Source organism: Xiphophorus maculatus, chromosome 2, assembly GCF_002775205.1.
Source record: "Xiphophorus maculatus strain JP 163 A chromosome 2, X_maculatus-5.0-male, whole genome shotgun sequence".
Taxonomy (NCBI): Eukaryota; Metazoa; Chordata; class Actinopteri; order Cyprinodontiformes; family Poeciliidae; genus Xiphophorus; species Xiphophorus maculatus.
The window spans coordinates 30,894,367-30,917,752 of record NC_036444.1 but is presented as its reverse complement, the minus strand read 5'-3'; the positions used below and the strand labels follow the sequence as shown (position 1 = coordinate 30,917,752).

Here is a 23,386-nt window from a genome sequence, read left to right as displayed (position 1 = left end):
AAACATGAACGTATTTCATCGCCTAACGAAAGACAAGGAAGCAAAGAGATTTCGGCTAAAGAAATCTGACCTTGATTACATTGCAGCATCCTTTAGCGTCGATGCCAATTTGTAGCGTGACGACGCCGGGCACAAACCAGACGGGCGCGCCTTGGCAGGCCCCGGCTAAATTTCTTCAGAAATTTTGTTTTTCTAGTTATTCTTTATTTTTCATCCGTAACCGTTAATGCGGCTCATACCGCTGCGTGCACACCTACAAAAGAGGTATCAAAACGTGCAGAAAATTCACGCCATTCCAGCTATTACTTTTGGTGGGATTCGGGATTAACATGGCGACATAATTCGCAAAAAACTACGAAAAAAACCCCATTATAACTCAATGGGAAAAATCCTAGAAATACCCTATTTTTGAGGATTTGCTGTGTCGTCACAAATTCACCTAGAAATGCCATTCAAATTTCATTTTGTAGATACGTCTGTGATCTCTTCGAAAGTGAAGACGGCTCGTCGATACCAGTTATGGTTTGTCCACAATTTGCCTCTAAGCGACCCAAAGTTTCTCATTTTTGCTCATATTAGAGTGACAGCCGACCTCGGTTCATATCTGGGCACAACATTTCTTTCTCTCATCACTGTAAATGCTCTGAGTGAGGTACAGATATGAATCTCGGGACTATCGCAGAAGACACATTGAACTGTCATACGCTTAAAACGCTTTTCGAATATGTATTACGGTTCCCGAACAAGAAGGATTTGTTTCCAATGCTTTTTTTCAGTAAAGTGTGTTTGCTCAAACACACTTGTGTGTTTGAGAGCTCACAGCTCAGAGCTCACACCTGCTGAGACCATTATTTGCCATAGCAACGGAACTCAAGAGGCTATTGGCTGCTGGTTAGGACTACGAATACGCATCGTTGTAGTTCTATCTATCCTCAGTTGAAACAGATCAGGACTGAGAACTGGCCTTTACAACTACTTGCTGCTTTGGGCTGTATATAACTGATTTAACTCAGTAACTGTTACACATGGGATTAGTTTTACACTTTAAAATTAAGCATATTGAAAATTTCACAATAAAAGCCCTGAATATTTTTACATGACGTAATTGCTCTTTTTTGGCTTTATTTGACTTTTTCATCCAAAGCACTGTTACACATGGTATTAGTTTGGCCCTTTAAAATGAAGCTTAACAAAAATTTCAAAATAAAAGCCTTGAATATTTTTACATCAGCTACTTGTGTTTTGAGCATTATATAACTATTTTAACCGAAGGACTATTACGCATGGGATTAGTTTGGCCCTTTGAAATGAAGCATCCTGCAAATTTCAAAATAAAAGCCTTGAATATTTTTACATGACGTAATTGCTCTTTTTGGCTTTATTTGACTTTTTCATCCAAAGCACTGTTACACATGGTATTAGTTTGGCCCTTTGAAATGAATATTAACAAAAATTTCAAAATTAAAGCCTTGAATATTTTTACATCATGTAATTGCTCTTTTTGGCTTTATTTGACTTTTTCATCCAAAGCACTGTTACACGTGGTATTAGTTTGGCCCTTTGAAATGAAGCTTAACAAAAGTTTCAAAATAAAAGCCTTGAATATTTTTACATGACGTAATTGCTCTTTTTGGCTTTATTTGACTTTTTCATCCAAAGCACTCTTACACGTGGTATTAGTTCAGAACTTTAAAATGAAGCATACTGAAAATTTCAAAATAAAAGCCTTGAATATTTTACATGAAGTAATTGCTCTTTTTGGCCGTATATGACTTTTTCATCCAAAGCAATGTTACACATGGGATTAGTTCGGAACTTTAAAATGGAGCATAATAATAATTTCAAAATAAAAGCCTTGAATATTTTTACATCAGGTAATTGCTGTTTTTGGCTTTATTTGACGTTTTCATCCAAAGCACTGTTACACATGGGATTACTTTGGAACTTTAAAATGGAGAATAATAATAATTTCAAAATAAAAGCCTTGAATATTTTTACATCAGGTAATTGCTGTTTTTGGCTTTATATGACTTTTCATCCAAAGCACTGTTACACATGGGATTAGTTTGGAACTTTAAAATGGAGCATAATAATAATTTCAAAATAAAAGCCTTGAATATTTTTACATCAGGTAATTGCTCTTTTTGGCTTTATTTGACTTTTTCATCCAAAGCACTGTTACACGTGGTATTAGTTTGGCCCTTTGAAATGAAGCATTCTGAAAATTTCAAAATAAAAGCCTTGAATAATTTTACATGACGTAATTGCTCTTTTTGGCTTTATTTGACTTTTTCATCCAAAGCACTGTTACACGTGGTATTAGTTTGGCCCTTTGAAATGAAGCATACTGAAAATTTCAAAATAAAAGCCTTGAATATTTTTACATCAGCTACTTGTGTTTTGAGCATTATATAACTATTTTAACCCAAGGACTATTACGCATGGGATTAGTTTGGCCCTTTGAAATGAAGGTTAACAAAACTTCCAAAATAAAAGCCTCGACAACATTTTAAATCGTACCGAACGGTGCACGTCCGCCTCGCTTAACGTTCTTGCGGTTCTCCGCGTGCCACTGATCACGTCGCGGCGTCCTTTGGCGTCGACGCCGATTTGTGGCGCGACGACGCCGGGCCCATGCCCGACGGGCGCGCCTTGGCAGGCCCCGGCTAAATTTCTTCCGAAATTTTCTAGTTCTTTATTTTTCTTCCGTAACCGTTAATGCGGCTCATACCGCTGGGTCCACACCTACAAATGAGGTATCAAAACGTGCAGAAAATTCACGCCATTGGAGCTATTACTTCTGGTGGGATTTGGGCTTAACGTGGCGACATAATTCGCAAAAAACTACGAAAAAAACCCCATTATAACTCAATGGGAAAAATCCTAGAAATACCCTATTTTTGAGGATTTGCTGTGTCGTCACAAATTCACGTAGAAATGCCATTCAAATTTCATTTTGTAGATACGTCTGTGATCTCTTCGAAAGTGAAGACGGCTCGTCGATACCAGTTACGGTTTGTCCACAATTTGCCTCTAAGCGACCCAAACTTTCTCATTTTTGCTGAAATTACAGTGACAGCCCATCTCGGTTCATATCTGGGCACAACATTTCTTTCTCTCATCGCTGTAAATGCTCTGAGTGAGGTACAGATATGAATCTCGGGACTATCGCAGAAGACACATTGAACTGTCATACGCTTAAAACGCTTTTCGAATATGTATTACGGTTCCCGAACAAGAAGGATTTGTTTCCAATGCTTTTTTTCAGTAAAATGTGTTTGCTCAAACACACTTGTGTGTTTGAGAGCTCACAGCTCAGAGCTCACACCTGCTGAGACCATTATTTGCCATAGCAACGGAACTCAAGAGGCTATTGGCTGCTGGTTAGGACTACGAATACGCATCACTGTAGTTCTATCTATCCTCAGTTGAAACAGATCAGGACTGAGAACTGGCCTTTAGAACTACTGCTGCTATGGGCTGTATATAACTGATTTAACTCAGTAACTGTTACACATGGGATTAGTTTGGAACTTTAAAATGGAGCATAATAATAATTTCAAAATAAAAGCCTTGAATATTTTTACATCAGGTAATTGCTGTTTTTGGCTTTATTTGACGTTTTCATCCAAAGCACTGTTACACATGGGATTACTTTGGAACTTTAAAATGGAGAATAATAATTTCAAAATAAAAGCCTTGAATATTTTCACATCAGGTAATTGCTTTTTTTGGCCGTATATGACTTTTTCATCCAAAGCAATGTTACACATGGGATTAGTTTGGAACTTTAAAATGGAGAATAATAATTTCAAAATAAAAGCCTTGAATATTTTTACATCAGGTAATTGCTGTTTTTGGCTTTATTTGACGTTTTCATCCAAATCACTGTTACACATGGGATTACTTTGGAACTTTAAAATGGAGAATAATAATAATTTCAAAATAAAAGCCTTGAATATTTTTACATCAGGTAATTGCTTTTTTTGGCCGTATATGACTTTTTCATCCAAAGCAATGTTACACATGGGATTAGTTTGGAACTTTAAAATGGAGAATAATAATTTCAAAATAAAAGCCTTGAATATTTTTACATCAGGTAATTGCTGTTTTTGGCTTTATTTGACGTTTTCATCCAAAGCACTGTTACACATGGGATTACTTTGGAACTTTAAAATGGAGAATAATAATAATTTCAAAATAAAAGCCTTGAATAATTTTACATGACGTAATTGCTCTTTTTGGCTTTATTTGACTTTTTCATCCAAAGCACTGTTACACGTGGTATTAGTTTGGCCCTTTGAAATGAAGCATACTGAAAATTTCAAAATAAAAGCCTTGAATATTTTTACATCAGCTACTTGTGTTTTGAGCATTATATAACTATTTTAACCCAAGGACTATTACGCATGGGATTAGTTTGGCCCTTTGAAATGAAGTTTAACAAAACTTCCAAAATAAAAGCCTCGACAACATTTTAAATCGTACCGAACGGTGCACGTCCGCCTCGCTTAACGTTCTTGCGGTTCTCCGCGTGCCACTGCTTACGTCGCGGCGTTCTTTGGCGTCGACGCCGATTTGTGGCGCGACGACGCCGGGCCCGAACCCCACGGCCGCGCCTTGGCAGGCCCCGGCTAAATTTCTTCCGAAATTTTCTAGTTGGGGCCTGCCATGCAAAGCAATGGCAGGAACCTATTACTATTGTCGGAGAGAAGCGTCTCTTTAATATTATTATTATAGAACTTTATTTTTCTTCCGTAACCGTTAATGCGGCTCATACCGCTGGGTGCACACCTACAAATGAGGTATCAAAACGTGCAGAAAATTCACGCCATTGGAGCTATTACTTCTGGTGGGATTTGGGCTTAACGTGGCGACATAATTCGCAAAAAACTACGAAAAAAACCCCATTATAACTCAATGGGAAAAATCCTAGAAATACCCTATTTTTGAGGATTTGCTGTGTCGTCACAAATTCACCTAGAAATGCCATTCAAATTTCATTTTGTAGATACGTCTGTGATCTCTTCGAAAGTGAAGACGGCTCGTCGATACCAGTTACGGTTTGTCCACAATTTGCCTCTAAGCGACCCAAACTTTCTCATTTTTGCTGAAATTACAGTGACAGCCCATCTCGGTTCATATCTGGGCACAACATTTCTTTCTCTCATCGCTGTAAATGCTCTGAGTGAGGTACAGATATGAATCTCGGGACTATCGCAGAAGACACATTGAACTGTCATACGCTCGAAACGCTTTTCGAATATGTATTACGGTTCCCGAACAAGAAGGATTTGTTTCCAATGCTTTTTTTCAGTAAAGTGTGTTTGCTCAAACACACTTGTGTGTTTGAGAGCTCACAGCTCAGAGCTCACACCTGCTGAGACCATTATTTGCCATAGCAACGGAACTCAAGAGGCTATTGGCTGCTGGTTAGGACTACGAATACGCATCACTGTAGTTCTATCTATCCTCAGTTGAAACAGATCAGGACTGAGAACTGGCCTTTAGAACTACTGCTGCTATGGGCTGTATATAACTGATTTAACTCAGTAACTGTTACACATGGGATTAGTTTGGAACTTTAAAATGGAGCATAATAATAATTTCAAAATAAAAGCCTTGAATATTTTTACATCAGGTAATTGCTGTTTTTGGCTTTATTTGACGTTTTCATCCAAAGCACTGTTACACATGGGATTACTTTGGAACTTTAAAATAGAGAATAATAATTTCAAAATAAAAGCCTTGAATATTTTCACATCAGGTAATTGCTTTTTTTGGCCGTATATGACTTTTTCATCCAAAGCAATGTTACACATGGGATTAGTTTGGAACTTTAAAATGGAGAATAATAATTTCAAAATAAAAGCCTTGAATATTTTTACATCAGGTAATTGCTGTTTTTGGCTTTATTTGACGTTTTCATCCAAATCACTGTTACACATGGGATTACTTTGGAACTTTAAAATGGAGAATAATAATAATTTCAAAATAAAAGCCTTGAATATTTTTACATCAGGTAATTGCTTTTTTTGGCCGTATATGACTTTTTCATCCAAAGCAATGTTACACATGGGATTAGTTTGGAACTTTAAAATGGAGAATAATAATTTCAAAATAAAAGCCTTGAATATTTTTACATCAGGTAATTGCTCTTTTTGGCTTTATTTGACTTTTTCATCCAAAGCACTGTTACACGTGGTATTAGTTTGGCCCTTTGAAATGAAGCATACTGAAAATTTCAAAATAAAAGCCTTGAATAATTTTACATGACGTAATTGCTCTTTTTGGCTTTATTTGACTTTTTCATCCAAAGCACTGTTACACGTGGTATTAGTTTGGCCCTTTGAAATGAAGCATACTGAAAATTTCAAAATAAAAGCCTTGAATATTTTTACATCAGGTAATTGCTGTTTTTGGCTTTATTTGACGTTTTCATCCAAAGCACTGTTACACATGGGATTACTTTGGAACTTTAAAATGGAGAATAATAATTTCAAAATAAAAGCCTTGAATATTTTCACATCAGGTAATTGCTTTTTTTGGCCGTATATGACTTTTTCATCCAAAGCAATGTTACACATGGGATTAGTTTGGAACTTTAAAATGGAGAATAATAATTTCAAAATAAAAGCCTTGAATATTTTTACATCAGGTAATTGCTGTTTTTGGCTTTATTTGACGTTTTCATCCAAATCACTGTTACACATGGGATTACTTTGGAACTTTAAAATGGAGAATAATAATAATTTCAAAATAAAAGCCTTGAATATTTTTACATCAGGTAATTGCTTTTTTTGGCCGTATATGACTTTTTCATCCAAAGCAATGTTACACATGGGATTAGTTTGGAACTTTAAAATGGAGAATAATAATTTCAAAATAAAAGCCTTGAATATTTTTACATCAGGTAATTGCTGTTTTTGGCTTTATTTGACGTTTTCATCCAAAGCACTGTTACACATGGGATTACTTTGGAACTTTAAAATGGAGAATAATAATAATTTCAAAATAAAAGCCTTGAATAATTTTACATGACGTAATTGCTCTTTTTGGCTTTATTTGACTTTTTCATCCAAAGCACTGTTACACGTGGTATTAGTTTGGCCCTTTGAAATGAAGCATACTGAAAATTTCAAAATAAAAGCCTTGAATATTTTTACATCAGCTACTTGTGTTTTGAGCATTATATAACTATTTTAACCCAAGGACTATTACGCATGGGATTAGTTTGGCCCTTTGAAATGAAGTTTAACAAAACTTCCAAAATAAAAGCCTCGACAACATTTTAAATCGTACCGAACGGTGCACGTCCGCCTCGCTTAACGTTCTTGCGGTTCTCCGCGTGCCACTGCTTACGTCGCGGCGTTCTTTGGCGTCGACGCCGATTTGTGGCGCGACGACGCCGGGCCCGAACCCCACGGCCGCGCCTTGGCAGGCCCCGGCTAAATTTCTTCCGAAATTTTCTAGTTGGGGCCTGCCATGCAAAGCAATGGCAGGAACCTATTACTATTGTCGGAGAGAAGCGTCTCTTTAATATTATTATTATAGAACTTTATTTTTCTTCCGTAACCGTTAATGCGGCTCATACCGCTGGGTGCACACCTACAAATGAGGTATCAAAACGTGCAGAAAATTCACGCCATTGGAGCTATTACTTCTGGTGGGATTTGGGCTTAACGTGGCGACATAATTCGCAAAAAACTACGAAAAAAACCCCATTATAACTCAATGGGAAAAATCCTAGAAATACCCTATTTTTGAGGATTTGCTGTGTCGTCACAAATTCACCTAGAAATGCCATTCAAATTTCATTTTGTAGATACGTCTGTGATCTCTTCGAAAGTGAAGACGGCTCGTCGATACCAGTTACGGTTTGTCCACAATTTGCCTCTAAGCGACCCAAACTTTCTCATTTTTGCTGAAATTACAGTGACAGCCCATCTCGGTTCATATCTGGGCACAACATTTCTTTCTCTCATCGCTGTAAATGCTCTGAGTGAGGTACAGATATGAATCTCGGGACTATCGCAGAAGACACATTGAACTGTCATACGCTCGAAACGCTTTTCGAATATGTATTACGGTTCCCGAACAAGAAGGATTTGTTTCCAATGCTTTTTTTCAGTAAAGTGTGTTTGCTCAAACACACTTGTGTGTTTGAGAGCTCACAGCTCAGAGCTCACACCTGCTGAGACCATTATTTGCCATAGCAACGGAACTCAAGAGGCTATTGGCTGCTGGTTAGGACTACGAATACGCATCACTGTAGTTCTATCTATCCTCAGTTGAAACAGATCAGGACTGAGAACTGGCCTTTAGAACTACTGCTGCTATGGGCTGTATATAACTGATTTAACTCAGTAACTGTTACACATGGGATTAGTTTGGAACTTTAAAATGGAGCATAATAATAATTTCAAAATAAAAGCCTTGAATATTTTTACATCAGGTAATTGCTGTTTTTGGCTTTATTTGACGTTTTCATCCAAAGCACTGTTACACATGGGATTACTTTGGAACTTTAAAATAGAGAATAATAATTTCAAAATAAAAGCCTTGAATATTTTCACATCAGGTAATTGCTTTTTTTGGCCGTATATGACTTTTTCATCCAAAGCAATGTTACACATGGGATTAGTTTGGAACTTTAAAATGGAGAATAATAATTTCAAAATAAAAGCCTTGAATATTTTTACATCAGGTAATTGCTGTTTTTGGCTTTATTTGACGTTTTCATCCAAATCACTGTTACACATGGGATTACTTTGGAACTTTAAAATGGAGAATAATAATAATTTCAAAATAAAAGCCTTGAATATTTTTACATCAGGTAATTGCTTTTTTTGGCCGTATATGACTTTTTCATCCAAAGCAATGTTACACATGGGATTAGTTTGGAACTTTAAAATGGAGAATAATAATTTCAAAATAAAAGCCTTGAATATTTTTACATCAGGTAATTGCTCTTTTTGGCTTTATTTGACTTTTTCATCCAAAGCACTGTTACACGTGGTATTAGTTTGGCCCTTTGAAATGAAGCATACTGAAAATTTCAAAATAAAAGCCTTGAATAATTTTACATGACGTAATTGCTCTTTTTGGCTTTATTTGACTTTTTCATCCAAAGCACTGTTACACGTGGTATTAGTTTGGCCCTTTGAAATGAAGCATACTGAAAATTTCAAAATAAAAGCCTTGAATAATTTTACATGACGTAATTGCTCTTTTTGGCTTTATTTGACTTTTTCATCCAAAGCACTGTTACACGTGGTATTAGTTTGGCCCTTTGAAATGAAGCATACTGAAAATTTCAAAATAAAAGCCTTGAATATTTTTACATCAGCTACTTGTGTTTTGAGCATTATATAACTATTTTAACCCAAGGACTATTACGCATGGTATTAGTTTGGCCCTTTGAAATGAAGCTTAACAAAAGTTTCAAAATAAAAGCCTTGAATATTTTTACATGACGTAATTGCTCTTTTTGGCTTTATTTGACTTTTTCATCCAAAGCACTCTTACACGTGGTATTAGTTCAGAACTTTAAAATGAAGCATACTGAAAATTTCAAAATAAAAGCCTTGAATATTTTACATGAAGTAATTGCTCTTTTTGGCCGTATATGACTTTTTCATCCAAAGCAATGTTACACATGGGATTAGTTCGGAACTTTAAAATGGAGCATAATAATAATTTCAAAATAAAAGCCTTGAATATTTTTACATCAGGTAATTGCTGTTTTTGGCTTTATGTGACTTTTTCATCCAAAGCACTGTTACACGTGGTATTAGTTTGGCCCTCTGAAATGAAGCATACTGAAAATTTCAAAATAAAAGCCTTGAATATTTTTACATCATGTAATTGCTTTTTTTGGCCGTATATGACTTTTTCATCCACAGCACTGTTACACATGGGATTAGTTTGGAACTTTGAAATGGAGCATCATAATAATTTCAAAATAAAAGCCCTGAATATTTTTACATCACGTAATTGCTCTTTTTGGCTTTATCTGACTTTTCCATCCAAAGCACTGTTACACATGGGATTAGTTTGGAACTTTAAAATTAAGCATACTGAAAATTTCAAAATAAAAGCCTTGAATATTTTACATGACGTAATTGCTCTTTTTGGCCGTATATGACTTTTTCATCCAAAGCACTGTTACACGTGGTATTAGTTTGGCCCTCTGAAATGAAGCATACTGAAAATTTCAAAATAAAAGCCTTGAATATTTTTACATCATGTAATTGCGCTTTTTGGCTTTATGTGACTTTTTTATCCAAAGCACTGTTACACAATGGAATAGTTTGGCCCTCTAAAATGAAGCATACTGAAAATTTCAAAATAAAAGCCTTGAATATTTTTACGTCATGTAATTGCTCTTTTTGGCCGTATATGACTTTTTCATCCAAAGCACTGTTACACATGGGATTTGTTCGGAACTTTAAAATGGAGCATAATAATAATTTCAAAATAAAAGCCTTGAATATTTTTACATCAGGTAATTGCGCTTTTTGGCTTTATGTGACTTTTTCATCCAAAGCACTGTTACACATGGGATTAGTTCGGAACTTTAAAATGGAGCATAATAATAATTTCAAAATAAAAGCCTTGCATATTTTTACATCAGGTAATTGCGCTTTTTGGCTTTATTTGACTTTTTTATCCAAAGCACTGTTACACATGGGATTCGTTCGGAACTTTAAAATGGAGCATACTGAAAATTTCAAAATAAAAGCCTTGAGAATTTTTACATGAGATTATTGCTGTTTTGAGCACTATATAACTGATTTTATCCAATGACTGTTATTCATGGGATTAGGTTGGCCCTTTGAAATGAAGTTTAACAAAACTTCCAAAATAAAAGCCTCGACAAAAATTTTAAATCGTACCGAACGGTGCACGTCCGCCTCACTTAACGTTCTTGCGGTTCTCCGCGTGCCATTGATTACTGGGTGCACACCTACAAATGAGGTATCAAAACGTGCAGAAAATTCACGCCATTGGAGCTATTACTTCTGGTGGGATTTGGGCTTAACGTGGCGACATAATTCGCAAAAAACTACGAAAAAATTGCTGTTTTTGGCTTTATTTGACGTTTTCATCCAAAGCACTGTTACACATGGGATTACTTTGGAACTTTAAAATGGAGAATAATAATAATTTCAAAATAAAAGCCTTGAATATTTTTACATCAGGTAATTGCTTTTTTTGGCCGTATATGACTTTTTCATCCAAAGCAATGTTACACATGGGATTAGTTTGGAACTTTAAAATGGAGAATAATAATTTCAAAATAAAAGCCTTGAATATTTTTACATCAGGTAATTGCTGTTTTTGGCTTTATTTGACGTTTTCATCCAAAGCACTGTTACACATGGGATTACTTTGGAACTTTAAAATGGAGAATAATAATAATTTCAAAATAAAAGCCTTGAATATTTTTACATCAGGTAATTGCTGTTTTTGGCTTTATATGACTTTTTCATCCAAAGCACTGTTACACATGGGATTAGTTTGGAACTTTAAAATGGAGCATAATAATAATTTCAAAATAAAAGCCTTGAATATTTTTACATCAGGTAATTGCTCTTTTTGGCTTTATTTGACTTTTTCATCCAAAGCACTGTTACACGTGGTATTAGTTAGGCCCTTTGAAATGAAGCATTCTGAAAATTTCAAAATAAAAGCCTTGAATAATTTTACATGACGTAATTGCTCTTTTTGGCTTTATTTGACTTTTTCATCCAAAGCACTGTTACACGTGGTATTAGTTTGGCCCTTTGAAATGAAGCATACTGAAAATTTCAAAATAAAAGCTTTGAATATTTTTACATCAGCTACTTGTGTTTTGAGCATTATATAACTATTTTAACCCAAGGACTATTACGCATGGGATTAGTTTGGCCCTTTGAAATGAAGTTTAACAAAACTTCCAAAATAAAAGCCTCGACAACATTTTAAATCGTACCGAACGGTGCACGTCCGCCTCGCTTAACGTTCTTGCGGTTCTCCGCGTGCCACTGCTTACGTCGCGGCGTTCTTTGGCGTCGACGCCGATTTGTGGCGCGACGACGCCGGGCCCGAACCCCACGGCCGCGCCTCGGCAGGCCCCGGCTAAATTTCTTCCGAAATTTTCTAGTTATTCTTTAAAAGAGACATCTTAAATACAGGAAGGCTTATATGGCTAAATATTCTGGTTATAACTTTAGAGAAGACAGACGTTGTCATCTTTGAACCAGGAGATCTTAATAAATATTTGGCCTCCAGTAATATTGTAAAGACCTTCACAATGTATTTTTTTACTGAACAGGTTTCCAGGATGTCCGATATTTACCTGCCCATATTCTCCAAATAAGAAATATCCTGTCCTTGAGTGATTCATATAACTAGTCTATACATTTCTTATTTTTATTTTGATTCCTGATTATCATGAATGTTATTGAAAAGCTTCTAGCTCCCAAACACTGTAGTAGGAGTTCCTATAACATTTAAAAGGAGAAATCATACATCTCCAATTTAACATCCCTTCATTTGCTCACTTTATGTTCACAGTAGAATTTCTCATTTGGTTTGGTTCACTTTCACTGTGAGCTCTTAAAACCAGACCAAGCTGACTGGACAACATCATGCACAATAGCTGCTTGTTAGTTCCTCCGTCACAAGTTGCTCAGTGTGAGCAGCAGGCAAGTCAGCAAGCTGTTCTGTATACATGAGATGAATGCAGAGGTAAAGAAAAATAAGGGAGAAAGCAACAGCAGGCATACTGCAGCACATCAGTCTGAAGCATGGCTGACCCTGCAGTCTGACTGAAAACATTTATTCATTTCTCTTTCTTTCTAATATCTCTCTCATACACACACACACATCCAATGGTCAGAATAAAATACAAAAATCAAATCAGCAGATACCCTAACAAGTTCACCTAAACAAGAGCACAATTCCAAATAGAGCATGAGACCGTTACCAGCTTGGTGATTGGGCCTGTGGGACACTTAGATGAGCATTTAACTGAGCCGATCAATATAGCTTCCTCCTGACAAACCTTATTAACTGCTACTGCAACAAGAGAGCTGACACACTCTGGGCATGTTTACACTAACACACAGATTCTGGGTGTGAGGAGATGGAAGGTTTATATTACTTCTGGGTGCCGACTTCAGCTGTGTGAGGATAAGAAGGAAAAGCTCATTTGATTTGTTCAGCTGTTCTGCACAGTGTGTTTGTCAAATCTATTTAATTCACACAGCACTGTTTGTATGTATTGGTAATTTAAAGTTTGTTATATAAAAAGTAAAGATGGTAAAAGAAAAGAAAAACACAGTGAGCAAAATAACATCATAACACAATGGGTATTATGGGTTTATTTATGAACATTTTGATGACTGGCTAAAAATAAAGAAAAGGTTCAATAAAACTAAGGCAACTAAAAATTTTGTGACAAGCTATAATCAAATGCACAGATATAATTGGCTAATATTTATCACTGTGTTTAATGAAACAAAATAACATGAGTTTCCCTTGTCCAATTCAATTAATAAGAACCTATTTTTTTATCTTCTAATGAATTCATATGGGCATGTATATATTATCAGACTTTCACAAAAGACTAAGACCTTACAAAGTTCCTAAATTATCTAGAAATGGCGTGTTTTAACACACCTGAAAAAATGCATATGAAGGAAGTTATGACATTACCACACTGTCAGCATTTACCAAATAATTTTCCCCTGCTGTTTCCCACTTCCTGGTGATCCTCATCTACACTCTCCATGCTCTCTGCATTAGCAGTGCCTGATCCTGCAGCAAAAGGCTACAATCAAACCAACCAGGACCCATGCTGGTCCTGGACCCATAAGAGTCAGGATGCAGCTACATGGCATGCTAGCATACTGAATCGACTGGAGAGTTGGGTCGGACTCTCTGGTCCAGTGCTTAACTGGTTTGAATCTTACATAAAGAACAGGGATTTCTTTGTTTCAATTGGAAACTTCTCATCAAAGAGGTCAAAGGTCACATGTGGGGTACCCCAAGGTTCAATCCTAGGACCCCTCTTATTCAATATTTATAGCTCAGGTTATAACAGAAATAATATTAGCTACCATAACTATGCCGATGACACAAAGCTCTACATTACGATGTCACCAGGTGACTCAGAACCCATCCAATCACTGAACAGATGCTTAGAACAGATAAATGTGTGGATGTGCCAAAACTTTCTCCAGCTGAACAGAAACAAAACTGAAGTTATTATTTTTGGACCTAAAAAGGAACGATCTAGAGTCAATGCACAGCTTCAGTTATTACAACTGAAAACCAGCAATCAGGCCCGAAACCTGGGAGTAGTGATGGACTCTGACCTGAACCTCCAGAGTCACATAAAGACAGTTACAAAGTCGGCCTTCTATCACCTGATGAACATTTCCAGGATTAAGGGACTAATGTCTCAGCCAGATCTAGAGAAACTAATTACTAATTCATGCGTCTATCTTCAGTAGCATTCATTATTGCAACAGCGTCTTCACAGGTCTCTCCAACAAATCAATCAAACAGCTGCAGCTGATCCAGAATGCTGCTGCTCACGTTCTCACTAAAACCAGGAAGATAGAGCACATAACACCAGTTTTAAAGTCCCTACACTGGCTCTCTGTAGCTCAAAGAATAGACTTTAAAATACTGTTGTTAGTTTATAAATCACTGAACGGCTTAGCACCACAATACATTAAAGATCTGCTGTTGTTGTATCAACCTTCCAGACCTCTCAGATCTTCTGGTTCTGGTCTGCTCTTCATCCCCAGAACCAGAACCAAACGAGGAGAAGTAGCATTCAGCATCTATGCACCACAAATTTGGAACAAACTTCCAGAAAACTGTAAAACAGCTGAAACACTGACTTGTTTTAAATCTAGACTAAAAACCCGCCTGTTAAGGATTGTATTTAAAACGTAATCAATTACAAATTTATTGATGGAACCTGACTTAATGTCGTGTTTTGATTGTTGATTCTATGTTGCTTTGTGTTTCTGTGTTTGATATGATGTAAAGCACTTTGAAATGTCATGCTGCTGAAATGTGCTGTACAAATAAAATGTGATTTGATTTTTGATTTGATTTTTGCATCACACTAAGTCAAGCCAGTAGCCACAGCAGAAATGCTGCTATCACTAATCGCCACTTGCCACCTCAACCTCCCTCACTGCCTCATCTGTGCTTAAGCCAGAACTACAGTATATTTTAGCACTAAATGAGCCTTGAGAGGCAGCACTGAAGGATTCTTAGGAGGTAGCACTGAAGGAGTCTATTCAGTGCTAGAGGTGAAAAGAAAAATCCGCAATAGTTTTATTGGTGCATAGCAAAGACCCTCAACCTTCTTCTGCTGTGAGATTTTGCAGCAGATTCTGAGTTGAAGTTAGTGGCTCAACAGGAGAAAACCGCTAACTTCCTCAGGTGATGAGAGAGTTGATGCTGAATGTGCTGGTGATGAGTGGAAGGAGAAAGAGGAGGCATTGGTGTACAGGCATCAGGAAAGGCGGCAGGTGGTGCCTGGGTTCTGAATCTCAGAGGAAAGCCTTTGGCTTTAGAGTGCAGAGAAGAGGCTTGAGCTCTTTGGCGCAGTGGTAAGGAGCAGGCTGAGGCTGAGGCCTGAAATGAAGAACAGCCTGTGGAGTTGTTAGCCAGTTAGGAGCATAAATATAATCAGTCTGGCTACGATAAAGACAGCAGGACCTCATGGGAAGATGGGATTGTGAGCAATTAGACTCCATGTCAGCTGAGGCTGATTGAGGCTTTGAGGTACACAGAGCCTGGGGAGGCTCAGGGAAAGGTTTGATGAGGGCAGCTCTTTGGTCGTTCTCTATTTACCAACATTTCCCCCAGGAAACAGCAGAAGCATCGGAGCTCACCTCTGCAGCTCATCGGAGGAATGGCCTGATGCAGCCAGACGCCTCTGGGGGGAATAGAGATGAGCCACCGTGACAACCTATACCCTCACCACTGATTTTAATCTACTGAACTCCTCAGTGGTAAAGGCTTCTGCTGAGTCCTTTTGGCCAAATTCATCTTTCTGAGAATTGATGGATGTTGGACCAAACTGTTGCAATATCAAAGGAAGTCTCATTTTGCAGGTGGGGCAAGATAAAAACACAAATACAAGTTTAAATACACATAAACAAGTGGCTACTGACTGGTTGAGCCATGCTGTTATCCTGCTCCTGGGCCAGAAACTTTCTAGTATAAATTACCATGGTAACAGATGTGTGATTGCTTTTGTGAAACCGATAGAACGATAGGAAACCCTGACTTAACCCCAGATGTTTGCTTTGGGGCAATAAGGTAATAATATTTTTAATTATCACAAGGTTTTTACAGCAACAATGTGAGAAAAGAGAATCATTGGGCTTAAAAAGTTAAAATATGTTTTAACTATTACACATAACAAATGTAGTTTAAATTATTACTCTTCAATACAGTACTATTGTTGATATGGTTACTTGCATACTGGTCTTATGCAGACGCAAGATTTAAACATTGCAACACTGACATCAAGTGTCAACATTTGATAACTGCATGGCAACAAAAATATGTTTTATGACTTATTTATGTTTGTTTTAGAAAGTATAAATCACTTCTTTAATAATTCTGAAAACTCTGTCAATATGATTTGAAGAGCTTCTCTTCCATTTGAGAGTCTTTCTGGAACAAAGCTGTATTTTCTACCAAACAAAAATGGATCATACAAACTTAAGGACCAACAAAAACACTTCTGTACACAGAACCCGATGTATATTTTTGGGGGTTGCATCTGTGGAAGACTCTGTAAGACTGACTTAAATGAGTAAAAACATTTATTAAGTAATTCGCGTATATTTACAGATTAGGCAAACCCAAACTTTAGAAATTGAGTGAGTCAAAACTTAGAGACCGATAAGAGGGACAAAGCCAAAAATTTCCCCTGCCCCTCTAACCTAGAGTCTCTCTGCCTTTTATAAGGTGCAGGCTGTCGTGGGGTGTGTGAAAGGGGAGAGGAGGTGGAGTACAAGACATTGTTGGACAATTTTGTGACGTGGTACAGAGAGAGCAAACTTCTGCTTCTGCATGGTTGTCAGTGGTTCTGCAGTAATAAATCACATTTGTTCCTAATCTCCATCTCAGGGGCAGATGTGGAACAGGTTCAATCTTACAAGTACCTTGGTGTTACACTAGACTGGAAGTGAACACCCATGTGCTCTACAAAACGGCCATGAACAGACTCTATTTTCTGTGGAAGCTCAGGTCTTTTAACATATGCAGTAGGATGCTCTTCATGTTCTATCAGTCATCAGTGGCTAGTTCCATCTTCAATGCAATGGTGTGTTGGGGTGCTGCAATGAAGGTGAAAGTCTTAAACAGACTAAAAATGATAAGAAAGGCTGAGTCAGTTGTGGGAATCAAGCTGGCTCCACTGGAAGAGGTGATGAGAGACAGAATGCTGAAGAAGAGCAGAGCTATGAAGGATAATGCCTTTCACCCCCTCTACAGCCTGGTGGACAGCCTGAGGAGCAGACATAGCCAAAGATTACTGCAGCCCAGATGAACTAAAGAACGCTGCAGCAAGTCATTTCTGTCAGAGGCTATCAGACTTTATAATTCCTATATAGTCCTAGAGCTGTGCGTTTTAAATGTTGATTATATATTTAGTAATGTACTGAGCAGTATGTGTGTGTCCTTGGGATTATAACTGCACATTGTTATTTATTATTGTTTTGTGTTTATTTTTATTACTTTATTTATTTATTTTAATTTTTATTGTGTACTATGCAGGGACAAACAAAATGCCCCCTCTTTGGGGGCTCAATAAAGTATTATTATTATTATTATTATTGTTGTTGTTGTTTTTGTTGTTGTTCTTGTTGTTGTTGTTCTTGTTACTTTTAACCCAGAAAAAGAATTAGAACAAACTTAGAATCCAGAAAAAAATTCTTCCGGAACAGGAACATTTAGTTTTTTGGGCTTTTTTGTTATATTTAGTTGTTTTTCTTTTAATTACTTAGAAACTGTGGAGTGCACATTACTTTTACAAATTTAGAGCAGACTTAGAAAGTCCAGAGAATACATATACTTATCTAGCAACCCAGAAGTCCAGAGGATACTTACTTACTTATGTTTATCTAACAACCCAGAACAGGGATTAGAACAAATTTAGAATCCAGAAAACTACCTTTAGCTACTACTTTTTAGTCTCCTATCCTTCCAGTCCAGAAAAGGACTTAGACCAGAGGATGGTCACTTATACTCTAGCAACCGGGCCTGAACAGTTTATATACTTTGGATTAACATTATTAGATCTTGTTTATATTTCCTTTAAATCCTGTAAAGCACTTTGAATTGCCTTGTTGCTGAAAATGTGCTATATAAATAAAATTACTTTTAACTTTATTAATAATAATAATAATAATAATAATAATAATAATAATAATAATAATAATAATAATAATAATAATAATAATAATAATAATAATAAACATTTTTGCTTTCTCGTCTGAAACATTTTTTATGTGTTGTAAAAATAAGCATTCGTAATATAATTTTACTGGTGTGATAATTTTACCCAGTGTCTTTGAACGCAACAGTACCACAGCGCATGCGCTAACATTTGACGTATCACCTGAGCTAGCTTTCAAATAAACCGGGAATATCTGTTTATGTCTATTTTATTTGGAAAAAAAGTGTGTGGTCTGTGTAAGTATGGGTTTTATTAGGATTCTTTTTACGTTTATCGACACACAGATAAACTTTATCGTTTTATGTCCGAAGATTTGCTTACTTTAGGTTCCGTTTAGAGCAGATTAATACATATATTTCTCCTTGAAAGGTCGAGTTCATTCTTTGTTTTCAATTTTCAGCTAGCTGGGGTTCAAATGAAATTAAAGCAAAGTTCTCCGGTGAGACTATCCGGTCCTTAGAAGATGGTAGAATGCTCCTGAAGACGCCACAAAATCATCACTAGCAAAAGACCTTTTCACACATGTTCGCCTCTCATCTTGTTATTAATGAGTTTGAATGGAAACCTGTTAAGCCTGAAGGCCAGATATAATCTACGGTAATTGTATGTACTGCTTAATCGAAAAGGTAATTTATTTCAATAATTCATCTTTCAAAGTCAATTTATTCCACACGAAACCGGAGTGTTTATTTCTATTGATTTTGATTATTACAGCTATTGGAAAACCCGAAATTTGGTTTCACGGGAAAGTTGAACAGTGCATCTGATTATTAAAAATGTATTTCTCTTTCAAAAATGTGAGGTTGTTGAAAGTATGATCATATACTGAACAGCAACCTACATACAGTACATTCAGTGTTTGGTTGAGGCTCCTTTTGCATTAATTGCTACATCAGTGCGAGTTGGCATGGAGGCGATCAGGTTCTTTTAAAGGCCCTCGGTTAAAACCAATGTTAGTTGAATTTTGTGCATTTATTTAAAAATAAATGCATCAACAACACCTTGATAAACAATTATTAAATTACAATTCAGTATGCCATTAAAACTGGTTTTGTGTAGTGAGTTTTCAGACTACTGGATGAAAGGATCATAAGGCCAAAGAGCAGATGGTTCTTATATCCATCTATACATGTTCAGCATATGTAAGCATCATATTTTGCTGCTTGCACCAAAGTTATAAGACAGGCCAGCACAATAGTCATACAGATGATGTGAACATTCAGGCATGTTTGACCTCTACAAGCTCCACTACATCCTAACTCACCTAAGGCTTTTATGATGGGAAACTTTGCTTCCCTAAAATCTTAAGCATCCATATCTTTGTTTTTACCTCTTAAGAATATTTAATTTGTTGTTCAGAAAGCAATGATTATTTATTGGCCAATTAAATATTGCCAGATCTGTCTTGTAGTGTAAAGTGCTTTGAGTGGTGAAGAACTGCTAATGCTGTTCAGTTACCATTAACTAGAAGAAAAATGTCTCTTATCATGCAATCTGTTTCTCAATAGGTTTTACAGTTTGGGCTTTTGTGCTGGCATTTATTCACTGTATATTTTCCTTTGTTCTTTATTTTCATTGTGAATGAATGATTTTAAAATGTCTGTGTTCTAGGACAATGGCTGACCTGGAAGAAATCTGCCAACACTTTCAGAATAAACTGTCATCCTTACAGTGCATGCTGGATTTGTCTGCTGCTGGTAGGGCAGTGTGTTTTGGTTAGTAGTAACCATGTAAAACTATGTTTGAAATTATGACTGGGCTTTTTCTTCTCCACATTTAGACTTTCCCCAGCAGAAGATAAAGAAACTGGGACAAGAAGTATTGGGACTAGGAAGAATTCTGGAGGAGTTTGAAGAATGTGTCGATCAGCAGAAAGAGCAACTAAAGCAGCTAAAGGTGAAGTTTTTGCTGCTGTGGTTGATGAATGAACAGTGCTTGGTATTCAGAATTCACAGGACAGTTTCAGAAATAAGTCAGTAATTTTTTATTTTGTGCCTCTGCTATGTTGTAATTAAAAATATGCTTTTATGCTTTCAGGAACTTGAGAAGTTATTTCAAAATGATCTGGAGAGTGTTCAGCACATGAAGGACAACTTTCCCACACACATTCCTAAAAGGAAAAGTCCTGTCAAGTAAGAAGATGATGAAATTCTTGTTTTGTTTATATGAAGAGCCATTAATATATTGGGTATGGGTTATTTTATCATTTTCATTGTTGCCATTTATCTGTATAGTTAGTTATTTGTTTTGTGACAATAAGAAAAAGAAGCAAATGTATCTACAGTCTAGAAAATGTTTTTTGTTTTTTCTTTAAAAAAAACCCTTTTTATATTATTGAGGGCTTCAATATTTTAGAAACCTTAACAATGCAGTAATCATCAGTAGTAAAAATAGATACTGTCCTACTTTAACATCGTGACGGGGGACACCAACTCTTAATTGACCATAATATTCTGTATTTCATTACATTTATTCAACGTTTCAGGATTTCCCCAGAAAACTCTCTATGCTCTGTGGTAGAGGCGCTAGTGCAACTATCTAGCGGCCTACTGTTTATTTGAGTTAAAAATGTTCAAAGTTGACAGGAAATTTGAAAGTAATCTGACGTAATTATGTATTATTGGAAGACAAATGTTAACAATACTTACACCAACTACAAAGTTTTAACTGTTTCACCAAAGAGACTCTTTAACCCGTCTTTGCCATCACTGGTACTGGTAAATAAAAAACCTATGATAAAAGAACAATGCTTAGCTTGCAAAGCCTGTAGGACTAATATCTGACGGCAGTGTTAATTTTCAAGGGTGTGCATTAGCCCTGATTTAACTGTGGCAGCCTCGTTGGCAGGACGGGGTGCCCACCTTGAATAATGGCAGGAGAAACACCATAAGGATCTATTGTGCGACTTTGAATGACTGAGAATTATTATATTTGGTTTGCAGGGACAACAAGCCAGCAGATGATCAGCCAGCCCAGGCCGAAAAGACTAAGAAGATCAGCAGGAACTTAGTGAAAGAGTTGGATTATATCACTGTGCAGGAATATGAGAGCATCCCTCAGTAAGTCGTTTTTTAAATTCTAGTTTTCCGTGACAAAATCTTATGATATAATTGTGGTGTAGTATTCTATCAAAATGAATATGAAAAAAAAAATTACTTGGAAAGTTATATAAATAAGGCTTTCTCCAATACTTGGTTTAATGCAAACTAACTACATGGAGTTGAAGATGGCATCATATATCTGCTTCAACAAACTGTCATCTTGTCAAACCACTTTGAATATCATGTTCTTTATAGTGTATGTAACACTATTCAGCCTAATTTACTTTGCCAGAAATTCCAGAAGACACAGGTGGAGGCCTCAAGAATCACCTGGATCAGTGACTACCTGACAAACAGACCACAGTCTGAAACTGTAGGGTCTTTTGTGTAACCAAGTGGCCAGCAGCACAGGAGCACCACATGGGAATTACCCACTCTCTCCTTTTTACACTGTACACACTTTGCAAACTTGCAGTACAATATAATCAGCAGAAATATTAGTCATCTGGTGTATAAGAAAAGGACAAGAACTTGTGTACTTGGAGGAGAGAGTGAACACCTTGGTGTTCATCTGGGCAGCTGACTGGACTGGAGACCAAAGAAGGGATGGAGCAGACTGTAGTTGAGGAAGCTGAGGTTCTCGTATTAGCAAGAGATGAAATCAACTTCCATCTGTATTTTATGATACGTCATGTTAAAATCTCATTTGTCCCCAGAGCTGATTTTGTGTGTTAAACAATGTACTTCTGAGTTCATTTGTCCAGAACTGTTTCTTTAGGGTTTTTTTTCTTTTGCATGACTGTCTATATGCATGTTTGTTTTTCAGGTACATGAAAGGACGTGTTTCATATGAGCAGCTCAATGCTGTGGTGGAAGGCATTAACACTGCTGTAGCAGCCAAGTATAGGATCCTCTGTCAGCCACTGAAGGCTCTTAATAATCATTCACGCAAGTTGCAGCAGCTCTTCAAGGACCAGGAAACCAAAGATACAAAAGGTATGCTGCAGGCCATACGTCCCTAAGCAGCTGTGGATGAGAAAATCTGCATGCATTACCTCAGTTGATAAAATTGACTGAATTGTTTCTCTTTTGTTGTTTTCATGGAAACTCCCCAGATGAATCTGGGAAAGCTTGTGACGCATCCATACAAAGACACTGATTAGTTTTCCTCTTTATTTTCTGTACCTGCAGGACAGTTTTTTGTCGTGGAGGAGGACATGCGTGAATTCACCCAGATGAAAGTGGACAAACGCTTTCAGGGGATTCTGAACATGCTGCGACATTGTCAGCGTCTCCGTGAGGTCAGAGGGGGCGGACTGGTCCGTTACGTGCTGATGTGAAAGGACACACTTCCTTCTTAGACTTAACACCATGACAACACTGTAGGCTGTAATTATGTATGTTATAGTCAGGGAGACTGTTGTGGATTCTATTGAGCATTTCTCACATTACTTGTGTTAATGAGACAAATTTTGTTTTTGATTTGGATTGAATATTTGCTAAAATTGCAAAACCTTTGCAGTATTAAAGCATTTATTTTTTCTCTGCTGGGGTCAGTACAGTTTAGTGTCTGTGTACGTTGTAGCTAAATTATGTCTTTCAATGAACCAATGGGACGCAGTTAACAAGCCTTCATTTTGTCAGTGACCTTTGATGCAAATTGAGATGAAAAGAAATCTGTTGAACCAATATTTCGCTCCTGTTTCGAACATGGCTTTTGTTTTCGCTGAAAGTTGTTGTACTCTTAGATCACATTTTTCTGCAATTCAGGTATTTACTAGCCATTGCCTTGCTGTGCAATTCCACTGGAAAAATGTTCTCTCTTTCAGCACTATACGAAGCAAAGTGTAGCACAAGG

The 23,386-nt window shown here is 36.7% G+C and overlaps 1 protein-coding gene across 2 annotated transcripts; it reads left to right on the top strand.

The window, feature by feature from the left end:
* Nucleotides 1–18,637: 18,637 nt before the first annotated feature.
* Nucleotides 18,638–23,075, top strand: ska1 (spindle and kinetochore associated complex subunit 1). 2 transcript variants are annotated; one of them, XM_023348607.1, is made up of 8 exons: nt 18,651–18,723; nt 18,888–19,113; nt 20,099–20,184; nt 20,268–20,383; nt 20,525–20,619; nt 21,430–21,546; nt 22,355–22,524; nt 22,720–23,075. In XM_023348607.1, the coding sequence occupies exons 3-8, from the start codon at nt 20,103–20,105 to the stop codon at nt 22,866–22,868; spliced, it is 729 nt and encodes a 242-aa protein (XP_023204375.1). In that variant the 5' UTR covers nt 18,651–18,723; nt 18,888–19,113; nt 20,099–20,102; the 3' UTR covers nt 22,869–23,075. The 2 variants fall into 2 exon arrangements, with proteins under 2 accessions (XP_005810158.1, XP_023204375.1); XM_005810101.2 differs by lacking the exon at nt 18,888–19,113 and having other exon boundaries at nt 18,638–18,723.
* Nucleotides 23,076–23,386: the final 311 nt, after the last annotated feature.

Bases quoted from the DNA above. Each gene is read 5' to 3' on its own strand.
- ska1 (XM_005810101.2), top strand. From the start codon at position 20,103: ATGGCTGACCTGGAAGAAATCTGCCAACACTTTCAGAATAAACTGTCA. The intron at 20,185-20,267 runs GTAGGGCAGTGT...CTCCACATTTAG, and splicing joins GCTGGATTTGTCTGCTGCTG to ACTTTCCCCAGCAGAAGATA. The intron at 20,620-21,429 runs GTAAGAAGATGA...TTTGGTTTGCAG, and splicing joins AAAAGGAAAAGTCCTGTCAA to GGACAACAAGCCAGCAGATG.